Here is a 12,559-nt window from a genome sequence, read left to right as displayed (position 1 = left end):
CCTCAGAATGTTTCTTAATCTTATATGCCTTATTCTTGCCCTGTCTTCTGGGAAGAAAAACTAAAAAGTAAGGGGGGAAGTATAGGTAGAGGAGTGGAGGCTTGATTACAAATGATATTGTCTTTTCCATTTCTATGTACTCTGTGACTCTCAAGTTATTTTGCCCTACCTCCCCATTCTTTTTTTTTCTTTTTTAAGTCTGGGTGTAGGTGGTTGGGTGTTTATACTCACATTTATATGGATATATATATTTCATATATGAATTACTATATACATGGATATAGATATATAATTTATATATACTTATGCATATATTTTTTCCTCCCATATATGAAAAATCTTTTATGAGGTACCTATACACTACTTTATTTGAATTATATTTTTCTTTATAATTTGGTTGGGCTGCTCTAAATTAAATTTCTATTTATTGTATGCCCCTGTAACTTATTTTTAATACATTCCATTTGTGTTTTGAAAACTAGCTTTTTTAAACTACAAATAACTTTTTAATTAACAAATTAAAACTGAATTCAAATACTTAAATAATCAGAAAACCAATTCAGCCTTTTTTTCTTTTTCTTTTGAAGATTAAAAAATGACCTGGCATATAACTACCGAGGGCCTAGAACTAGAGATGATATCATTGAGTTTGCTCATAGAGTATCTGGGTAAGTATTTGTTCTTCCTTGAAAATAATATAATAGGGTCAAATGTAGAGAATTAAACTCTTAAGGATATTGATTACTTTAAAAATTTTTTGTGTTTTAATTGTATAATTATAATTTACAGGGGTTTTTTTGAAGTATAAGTTTATGTAACAGATATGTAAGAATCAGATGAGGTACAGAAAAATGTCATTTTGCAGAATTCTTTATGTCATTAACTTTGTTTTTCTTATGGTCTTTAAACATGTTGAAAGTGTCATTCTATATAGTCATTATTGTATTATCTTTCATTGTAATTCCATTATGCTGCGTCATAAAACATAATAAGTAAAAAAGTGATAAACGTTAACTTAGTAATTGCAGCTTTGTTTTTAATGAGCAATCCCATTTATCACTATAGTTTTTATTTATATAACATGTTCAAGAAAAATTAAGTAGATGGATTTCATTTAATCCTTTCTACTTAAAATATATTATGTAATTAAAAATATACTCCACATTTAATTTTCATATTATTTAGAGAGGCCATTAATTTCACAAACTTAGATAATGATTTCTTTTTGCCTACACATTTAAAAAACAACACTAACTTTCTGGGCTCAAGCAGTTTCTTTCAAATAGAAATTTTCATGCAGAATATAAAGATGCTTTATTAAAAGTGGTTAGGACCATATTGGGGTACATTATAGGCATAACAGTATTGACATTTTGATTAATAATTCATAGCAAAATTTTGAAGTTTTGAGGTTTGTTTAGTGCTAACTTATTGATAGGGTCATAGAGACTCTTGAAATCAACATTTGAAGTTGGTCCGAATTTTTTTCTTTTTCATTGCATCCAGAATGGCTGCAACTGAAGCATGTGCAATGTGAGACCTCGTGTATGTAAGTCGATCATTGCCATTTATTAAATGTGCTAAAGTTAAATTTTATAAAAGTACTATTCAGAAAACAAAAGTGATCAAAATTTGACTGTAAAATGAGAAAGTCAATATGTAGAGCTTGATCTTAGTCACTTATTCAGCATTCACCAAATATTTAGCACTTGCTATTTGCAAAGCCCTGTGCTAAGTCCTGAGGAACATTCAAACTAAAAAAGATACAGTGACTATGCTCATGGAGCTAATAGAACAATAGATAATAGTACAATAATAGTATAATACATATAAAATATAATTACAATACCTATAATGTATGCTTATTTTCAAGAATTGTATTGTGAGGTCTGAGACTGGGATTATTTAATGTTTGATTTTGAGAGATAGAGAATAAATCAGGTAAGATGACTTTGAAGAGAGAGATGTTAAAGAAGGAAAGAAAGGAATAAACATTTATAGAGTATCTACAATGTCCCAGGAATTAGGCTAAGCATTTTACAAATAAAGACATTTGAAATGTGAAGAAGGAAAGGAAAGATATTACAAAAGTAGAGATGGAGAAAGGGAAATGATGAAGCCCAAGGTAGACAGTTTGCTTAGAAGAAAGAGGATGGAAAGGGAACGTTATATTTAGCAGTTAGCTATCACTTTAAGATTTGCAAAACATTTTACAAATATTGTTACATTTATTCTCCCAACAACCCCGGGAGGTCAGTGTTTATTATTAGCTCCATTTTTAAAATGAGGAAATTAAGAAAAACAAAATTTAAGTGAATTGTTCAGAATCACATAGTAACTCTTTTGGCAGGATTTGAACTCAGATCTTCTTGACTCCAGGTCTAGTTTTTTATTTACTGTGAACCTAGCTGTAACTGGGTAAAAAATGAAGGTGGCTGCAGATTTTTGAAGACCTTGAATATAGTCAAAGAAATTAAATTAAGATCCTTTAAAAAATATTTTTGAAGGAATTCCTGAATATTTTTTACTAGAGATTTGGACTTAATAGATTCAATCAGGTAATTATCCATGAAATGCTTATTGTATGCAAAATATGCTACTTAGTGAAGCTAAAAATATGAAAATGATATACTCTGTTATCAGAGACTTTAGAATGTATAAAGAATAGTCTAGCTATATAATTAATTGATGGATTGGGGAGAGAAAAAAAATCAAATGGAAGGAACTACCCATCAGCTATTATAAGTGTATTAGGGATAATTTTGAAATCTAAGATGTTGACAATGGGTGTAATGAGAAAGACACATAAGGAAGAGATTTTATAGAGGTGAAAATGGCAGAATTTAGTAAATGATTGAACATGAAAAGCAAAGAAAAAGGAAGAATTAAAATACCCACATGCTACCAGTGGAAGAGTGGGGTGGGGGCATTGTAAGTCATAAGTACTAAGTGTAAGTAGTAAAATACCAAATAAACTTTGGTTTTGACGTACTGAATTTGAGGTTTGGTAGGAAATCAAAGTGGAGAGACGTTGCAGGTATATTTAGAATTGTAGCTCAGAAGGAAGTTCAGAAACAGAATTTTCAGTCTTCTTTGGTATTATTAAACTATAGGAAAAAAGAAGATTACTGTTCTCAGTGTGTAATGGAGTAGACAGCATTACAAATAAGATACATCAGAACAAGATAATCAACAGAGGGAAGACATTAGTATTAAAAGGAAATTGGGAAAGAATTCTTGGAGAGGATTTTAACTGAAACTTTAAAATATAGATGAGAAGGGAGAGAAATCCCGACTTAGAAGATTGCTAATGAAGATGTTTAGGGTATGGAGAAGAATTGTCTTATGCAAACAACAGCCAGTGTTGGGTCTCAGGATATGTGGGGGTGATTAAGGTGTAAGCAGTTTGTAAAAAAAGGATGAGGATATGAAGGGAAATAAAAGCAAAATAGACGGTTTTCTTGTATTTAATTGATTATATTTGATGCCGGAGCTGATAGGAAGTTACTAGAGTTTATAGAATAGGAGGATGTGTCATGATCAGATCTATACCTCAGGAAATTCACATTGACAGTTGAGTGAAGGATTGTGTGTATGCATGTCTGGCAGCTTAACATGTTTGTTTACATGCAATATAGAAGGAGCAAATAGACAAGGAGAGAGAAAAGATAAATGAGAGTATTATGGGTAGAGAAAACATCTGCAGGAGAAGACTTGGAGTCATGATACTTGGGTTTCTACCTGTGTGATCATAAGCTAGTCACTTTATCTTTGTCTTAATTTCCTAAAAATTAAAAAAGAGAGAGAGAGAGAGAGAGAGAGATGATGCTTTCAGCCACCCACACGGTTGTTATGAACAAAGTTCTTTGTAAACCTTAAACCATAATATGAAATTTGACTTACTAGGATTCACCATAGGGGAGCTGACTGTTAGAGTGAGTATAGTTGGAGAACTTACATTTAATCATGAATAGGGCCATGACTTAAACAAAAAGAGGAAAGAGTGAACAATTGATTGCATTAAGTTTTGAGAGAGGAAGAAAAAAGTAGGTTACTGATAGAATTTAGAGACATTCAGATATTTTAGGACAAAATTATTCAAGAAACAGCTTTTCAGTACAGCCTGACTCTACCTTAGCCGTTTCCAGTAAAGGAAATTCTTACATTATACTTTCCTTACTATAATTATTTTTGTTTTTATGTTTTTTTAATAGTCATTTAAAAATAAAATCAGTAAGGCTTGTGAGATTTTTTGTTTTGTTTTGTTTTTTTCTCCCCATCCTCAAGTTATGGTCTTGGGATTTTGGTAGGTTTTTTTGTTGATATTTATTTTACAGATTTCTATCGAATGTTATAAGATTTTTTTCTGATGCAACTGCTATTGAAAGTATTGCAACCAAAATTTCAAGGTTAACTTTTGTAGTTGCATCAACTCTAGCTAATTGTTAGAAAGGTAAAAATAGAATGCAAAATGATGCAATACTTGAGAGAACTGCCTATTTTTTAAACACATCAAATCTGCAAAACTTGTGGATACAGATGTTTCAAACAATATGCACAGTTTGTAGTAATTCATGTTACATTAGCTATTTCTGATCATTTTTGTTTAATTAATTTTTTAGTGTAATTTAATTTTAATTTAGTTTCCTCTTAAACATATAAATAAAAAATATTAATAAATTAGTAGTTATATAGTTTTTGTATAATAAAAATGTTAGGTTCTTTGGATAAGTCCATAATTTTTCTTTTTTCTGAAAAATGTTTTAATGAGTCTTTTTGGTCAATTTCATAATTAAATGCTAATTTTTACATAAAACATTTTACATACATAAAAGTATAATAATAAGAAATTCTAAAAATAAGATTTATTTTAAATAATACCTTTTATTAGCTTATGGTACTAGTTTAAAAAAGCTAAATAAAATACATATAAGGAAAAAATAAAAGAATTAAAGTATTAATTATTCTCATAGCAATTGTTTTAAATGAAGAGTATAGTTTAAAATAAATCATATTGGTTATACTTGTTTACTGTTTCTCATATATCTCTTCAAATCTTTATGAACCTTTGCATTGTGGTAGTATTCTCTAGAATTAGTCAAACCTGTAATAATTTTTAATCTTATGTTATTAAACAAGATTATTAAAATGTAGTCAAATGAGCTTTTATAATTTTATGCATGAACTATTTTAATTTTATAATAAACAGCAGTACCAATATTTTTCTTCCCTTTTTACTAAATTTTTTTCCATGTTGTTTATCTAAAAAAAATTTTTAACTGGCATTTTATATAAAGCAAAATAGATTTTATTTGTGCAAGAGCTTAGTTGTGTTATTTATTGTTAACTCTTGTATATGTATACACTCATGTGTATGTATACAAACATATATATACATATATATAAAAAACATTTTGGATGATATGAACCATAACATAAATATATGTATATGGATGTATCAGTTTGTTATTTTGTAAGAGAGAATAAAATCTTTTTACTCTTAGATAATTATGAAAGTGTAAAAATCATTTTGATACAAATACATAACCATGATTTATAAGTTGGAAAGTGGGTTTTATTTTAAATTTAAACAAAAAATTTCCTTTTTTAAATGCAGGGCACTAATCCGTCCACTTCCAAGTCAACAGATGTTTGAACATGTAAAGAAGAGGCATCGTGTACTGTTTCTTTATGTTGGAGGAGAGTCACCTTTAAAGGTTTGAAATGAAGATAAATTTTGAATACCAAGTTAAAACTTGTTTTGTCGCATTTTAAGTAAGTCATAGTTCCTATAGCATACTAAATTCTAAATATCCATGCAAGAAACCTTGATTCCAGATATTTTGAAAAATAGGTATCATAAAATGTATATATTTGTAGGCATTTTTTCAAATATCTCTGTTGTTTTAACTGCACCATTATACCAATTACTTTTTTTTTTTTTTTTGGCAATTGTTAGCTAAGTTAATGTATGCTTAGCCTATAACTGATTTTAATTTATTCAGTGATATAGAGTATTTTCTTACTTTCCATTATTTCTGATGTTTGTTTCTCTTAGAAATGAGGAAACAGATGAGAGATGCCAAGCTTCCTCTACTTAAATTGGATGAATGTTATTTTTTTATTTTTTGACTAATAGTTTTGTTGTTGTAGGGAACTCTGTGAGGAAATTTTCTATAACGTGCAGGTCCATAATTGTTCTGCAGTTTATAATCTTAGTTGCTTAAGGTTAAATAACCCTAAACAATTACTTCATAATAGGTTCTTGAATTCAAGTCTGACACTGATTTTGTTGTTACTCCACTATTGTCTTGACTAAGTATACATTTCATTCAAAAAAAATGATATAGGTAATAGAGGGAAGCATTGTATTTTAAAATGATGTATTCCATGAGGAAATTAAGGGAATAGATCAGGGTAATATAATAGAAAACATTAGTTAGATTGTTAATACAGAAAAAAAAAAAAGATTGTTAATACAGAAACAAAAGTCATGTTGTCATTGGAATATGTTACTGATCTTTTTAGAAAGAGGAAGTAGAAGAAAAGTTAGGGATAATATCATAACTGGCATTCAGACAGTTGAGATGGTGAGCTTCTATAAATTTATTCTAGAGCTCTCCCCCTACCAAAAGCATACCAATCAAAGAATAGACATTTATAAGTATTTAATTTTGTTCCAGGTGCTACCTTAGATACTGGAGATAAAAAGCTCCTGTTTTCAAGAAGTTTATTTCCTATCAAGGGAGGCAAAATACACATATGGATATATATAAAATATACACAAAGCGGATAAAGATAATCCTTTTCCTCACTTAGGCACTTGGGCATCTGTGACTTGCCTAAGGTTGCACAACTAAATAAGTGTCAGGTGTCTGAAACTGGATTTGAATTCAGGTCTTTTGACCAGGGCCAGTGCCCTAACTGGGCATTACTGTGTCACCTAGCTGCCCCAAGATACGGGGTAATCTTGAGAGAAAGAAAAGGTATTAGCAACTGAGGGGAACAGAATAAACTTCATGCTGAAGATGTCTCTTAAATTGAGTCTTCAAGCAAACCAAGAGTTCTAAGAGTTGTAGAGGTGAGGAGAGACTGCATCTCTTTAGTGCAAAGCATCTGAGACGGAAGTTTGCTTGTCAGGAGTAAGACCACCAATGTGGCTGGAATATACAATATGTAATAGGAGTATTTCTTTAAAGAAAGAAAAGATAGGATGGAGTCAAGTAATAAACTATAAATAACAGTCAGAGGAGTTTATATCTGATGTTAGAGGCATAACTAGGGATCCACTGAAATTAATTGAATATATGTATATCTGTATTTGGAGGGAGATGACACAGACCTGTGCTTCCCTTGCTTTAATAAGGTCACTTTGGCAGCTTTATAGAGGATGGATTATAGTATCGAAGAGACTTCAGATATATAGAACAATTAAGAAGCTGTTCCAATAGTCTAGGTGAGGTTTAAGGACTTAAACTCAGATAGTAAATTTGAGAGTGGAGAGAAGAAATCTGTATGGAAGAGACAATATGGTGGAAACTATAGGAATTGGCAAAAGATTGGTTATTCCAAATTAGTATTTATATTATTATCCAAGCTGCAGATTAAAAAAAAAAGTTATGCCATCCAGGAACAAATATAGATTCCAAGGAAACATTAATTAAGAGATTTCCAGACACTCAGTTAGTTGAGAATCCATCCACATTTCTCCATTTAGTGGGCAGAAGTACCACAAGAAATCTTGTCAGATGTTCTGGTAAAATTCAAATAAACTGATTTGCAGAATTCCCCTTATCAATTAGTGTAGCAATTCCATTAAAAAAAGAGACTATTAGTCTGGTATAAGTTATTCTTGATACTACTCATGATAAATGCTCAATAATTATCATTTTTAATGAAACATTTTAGAATGAGAGGATGACTAAGATTATAGACCTGGATTATTAAAAGGACAATGACACTGGAAGAAGGGTAGGCTTTCTGGGAAAAATAATGACTGATTTTCTTTTATTTTGTTTTTGTACATACTAAGTACCAGATATCTGTGAACAATTTTAAATTGTTAGTATTCCTTGGGACTAGGATTCAAGAAAGTGACTAGGACTGGGGCTAATAATTTATAATTTTCCATAATGATAACTATTTTTTCAAAAGGTAGGAGAAGTACTGCTGATAACTTTTAGAACTGACACAAAGTTTAAGTATAAAAAGTAATAAGTGGCCATTCTATTTCAGTATTAATAGGGAAGGAAAGCTAGGTATTAGTCTAATATGCTTTCTAGTTGTGAGAAATACAGATTTTAAAGGATTCAGAATCCAATCTTTAAATTCTACAGAGAATTTCAGCTTGAGAAAGATGAAAAGATCTCAATAGCAAAATATGAACACACAAGAATTTTAGGGAGGAAAAGTTATTGAAATAAATTAGAAATTTGATAATTTGTTGACCAATTTAGATATTTAGAAGTTGTTTGCAGTAGGTAAAAGATTGATTTTATATTATAGATAAGAGAGGAAGATAGAATAGAATTAGAAACACTAAAGATCAGAATGATCTGAGGGCTATAAAAAAGGTGGCTTTTTTGGTTTTTGTTTTATATAAATTGGAGAAAAGTAGGAGGATAAAAAGAAGGATTAGGACTGCTGCTTGGGGGGAGAAGTAATAATTTTTGATGGAAATGATCAATAACTATTTTAAATGTTTTCCTTTCTAGGAAGAATGATCTTGAATTTGAAAGAAAAGACCAAAGAGGGAGAATAGTGAATTGACACCTAGAAGAAGTAGATATATTCTAAGAGAAATGAATTCAAGACACTGGACCTAGATAGTTCCTGGTCTAAATAGTCTTTGGCAGATATGATTGTTGACTATTATTAGTTGTCCTTGAAAGATTATAGAGATAAAGTGATGTAGATTTAGGGAAAGGCAAATTTTGTCCTAATTTTCAAACAAGGATTAGAAGAATATGAATCTAGAAACTGTAGACAAATGAACTTGATTTTAATTCCTGACAAAATTCTAAAACATTTCATTAAAAATGATAGTTATTGAACATTTGTAATGAGTAGCGTCAAGAATAGCTTATGCCAGATTAATATTTTCTTTTTTAATGGAATTATGACACTATTTGATAAGGAGAATTCTATAAATCAGTTTATTTGAATTTTAGCAGAACATCTTCTTGTGGTATTCCTACCCACTAAATGGAGAGATGTGGATTAAAAATTATTTCAATTTGATGGATTCTCAACTAGTTGAGTGTTTGGAAATCTCTTAATTGATGTTCCCTTGGAATCTATATTTGGTTCTAGATAGTAAATATGTATTTTTTAAATCTGCAGCTTGGTTAATAATATAAATACCAGTTAGGAAGATGACACAAACCAGAGAGGGATAATTAACATATTGGAAGATAGGATACAAAAATGATCTCAGGCTGAATCTAATAAGAGGAAATTTAATACAGTAAAATTCAAATACTTTTATATATAAGATATAGGGATTTGATTAGATCATCTTTTATGTTTTGTCTAGTTATAATTTTATGATCATGAAGAATAATTAAGTTTATTCAGTTTGGGATTAGAGAGCAGAAATAGGTTATCATGGGAGGTATTGCATCTCTTTGAAAAGCAAAGATTGTTATGTTATGCTATAGAGAAATGATCATGAAGAATATTTAAGTTTATTCAGTTTGGGATTAGAGAGCAGAAATAGGTTATTATGGGAGGTATTGCATCTCTTTGAAAAGCAAAGATTGTTATGTTATGCTATAGAGAAATTTCTTTTTAAATATAAGTTGGATTGTATGGTTTCCAGAGTCCTTTGGAATTCTGACCATTTGAGAATTAAATACGACCTCACTGGAAAGAAGTGCAGGTTTTATATGAAGGTCTGTATGAGATTGGGGAAGGTTTAAAAAATAAGGCTTAGAAATTTCATTTTGAATCTTAACATTTGTACAAAATTATTTATTCTTGAGTAGAGGAGTTATATAATAAAATGGTAGTTTAGAAAGTTTTATCTTATATTCATATATAGATTAGATAAGAAATTCCAGAGATACTAAAAATGGGAAATTAGGACTTGTTATGATTGTTGTTTCATTTAATTTGCAGCTAATGGTGGAATGAAAATTTTTATTTGTTTCTGTGCAAATGAAGGAAAAGAGGTTTTTAATCTTGTTATAAACATTTCAAAGGGAAACATGGTAAATCTTATTGACAGAATATAAGAAATGAAGGATGAGTCAGATAGTTCATGATTTCAAAGTTTGGTGACTAAAAGAATATTCATGATGATGTCATTGATAAGAATTAGAGGAAATTAAGAAGTACCCTGTTTGTTGCAAGGAAGAGGTGAGAGGATAATAAATTTAGTGATTAATTAATTGATTTTGAGGTAGAGAAAATCCAGTAAGTAGCAGAAAATATAGAACAGTATGAAAATTGACTGTGGGAAGAAAACAGCAAAGTTCTGAAGGTCATTGTGGGTTACCCAAAGTTGCAAGGGAAAAAGTTAAAGAGGAGCTTTGATTAGGTACCAAAAAGATCAGTCCAATATATAAAAGAAGCAGAAAATGTTCTATAATTTCTGTCTTAAAAGAATGTTTTAATTATGAGTATTTTACTTAAAACTGGTTGTGAAGGACTTGAGGAAATCAATAGTTTTTGAGATAAAATATTTGGGAGATTGGGAAGGTAGGAAAACAGATTTCATGGAAATTAGATGGTGTAGTGGAATCCAGAAAGAAAAAAAAAACTTTTTTTTTTAATGTCACTTGATATTCTCATTTAAATTTTAACTTTAAAACATACAACTAATATAAATGGAGCATACTTCACAGTTCTCCTTAGACTGTGAAATTAATGGAGTTAGTTTGATATGTCCAAGAAGTATCATTTTAGTAGGATTCTTGATTTTCATAGATTTTGGTGTACTTCATGTACACTAGCCAGAAAAAAACACTATGAATGTAATTGCAACTTATAATAGAGAAGTTCTCAAAGTAATTTGACAAAATACTCCAAATTTTAGTCATATGTTCCTCAATCTTTTTTGACTAAAGTGGACTTCTTTGCCAGATGGAGAAACATAGCAGTCAACTATAGGTTTAAAATATCTTATTTGTAAAACCTTATTGAGCAAGATTGCTAAAGTTTATGAGAATCTGTCCTGTGATCTCTGGAGAACAGGTTGGCATATTCATGTAGAAAGAGTAAAAATAATTATTGATAAGCAGTACCTCTACTGATCTCCAAGAAACAATGAGATCTAGTGAGAAATTCATCAGCACTTTTTGTGAGGATCCTAATGAGTATTTCAAATGAAAAGGGATAAAAGTTACAAAGGATTAAATAATGATTAGCACTATAGGAACTAGTGCCCACATTTAATGAGATCATGGATCAAAATATGTAAATACTATCAAATTTGATAATGCTTTAATGTTTTCTTAAGTTTAGGCCTTTTAATAGAGGTATTTTTTTGGGGAAAAATGCACGATAAATTGTGACATGAATCTGTGTGAGTTGGGACAGTTCCATAATCTCAAATATATAGGATGGCTAACAGTTTGAATATAAAAGGCTAATGTGAGGGTGGAACCATACTTGAATGTAGGAGGCAACTTCTTTATAGATGAATCAATTCCCAGAAGAATATCCCAGAATTGTAGAATATTAATCTATATATTTGTTTAACTGGAATCATATAGCTGATAGCTTTATGATGGTTGCTATACTTTCATTTTAAGAAATTAAAAAAAAAATCATTCATGAATCTCTCTGTACCCTTTCCCTAGTTTAAATTGTTAGTTTGACTTTATCCTCAGTTATGAGTTAAGTAAATATTAGTTTCTAAATATTTAAACTTAAATATTGATTTTGAATTTGAAAATATGATTAAAATGAAGTAAATTTGGTATGTGTTTTGTAAATTGTAAAAATCTTTGAATAATTTAATTGTTTTAATTTTCAGAGTGTTATTTTTGGATTAAGGAACTTTGAGATCCTCCTACCCTAAATAATTTATTAAAATGAATAATTAAAAAGTAATCAATTGATAAACCTGATTACACTTTAATTTCAGTGTAATTTATAATATAGTGATATCTTGTAATATACTCTTGTACATAATTAACATGTGCACATATATATAAGGATATATCTATATAAAAATATACATACACAAATATGGAAAAGTGGCTCATTTAATTTTTTTTAATTTCAAATATTTCTACAGGAGAAATACATAGAAGTAGCTTCAGAATTAATTGTTTATACCTACTTCTTTTCGGCCTCAGAAGAAGTTATACCTGAGGTATGTGACTTTTTAAATGCCTTTTTTTATAGCATTTTCTTGGATAAAATTATTTGAGATAAGATTTTATATTTTAGTGTTATTTGATAACATTTAGTATAAATTATTTTTTAAAAATCACCTGTTAACTAATTGTAATATACTTATCTCCTCCACATCATATTTTTCTTATTGTGGTTTCAGTATATAGAGTTGACATAAGCGATTACTGTTGCTTTGGTATTTCCTAAATCTTTT

The 12,559-nt window shown here is 29.5% G+C and overlaps 1 protein-coding gene across 4 annotated transcripts in view; it reads left to right on the top strand.

Moving 5' to 3' along the window:
* TMX3 (thioredoxin related transmembrane protein 3) overlaps positions 1–12,559 on the top strand; it is an 89,334-nt gene that overhangs the window by 39,127 nt on the left and 37,648 nt on the right. For all 4 annotated transcript variants that reach the window (XM_051970528.1, XM_051970529.1, XM_051970531.1 and 1 more), the window contains exons 6-8: positions 588–668; positions 5,618–5,717; positions 12,245–12,322. In XM_051970528.1, coding sequence (XP_051826488.1) covers positions 588–668; positions 5,618–5,717; positions 12,245–12,322 — 259 coding nt within the window. The remainder of the gene's footprint in view (positions 1–587; positions 669–5,617; positions 5,718–12,244; positions 12,323–12,559) is intronic.

Source organism: Antechinus flavipes, chromosome 1 (genome assembly GCF_016432865.1).
Source record: "Antechinus flavipes isolate AdamAnt ecotype Samford, QLD, Australia chromosome 1, AdamAnt_v2, whole genome shotgun sequence".
NCBI lineage: Eukaryota > Metazoa > Chordata > Mammalia > Dasyuromorphia > Dasyuridae > Antechinus > Antechinus flavipes.
This window is presented reverse-complemented; position numbering and strand designations above follow the sequence as displayed.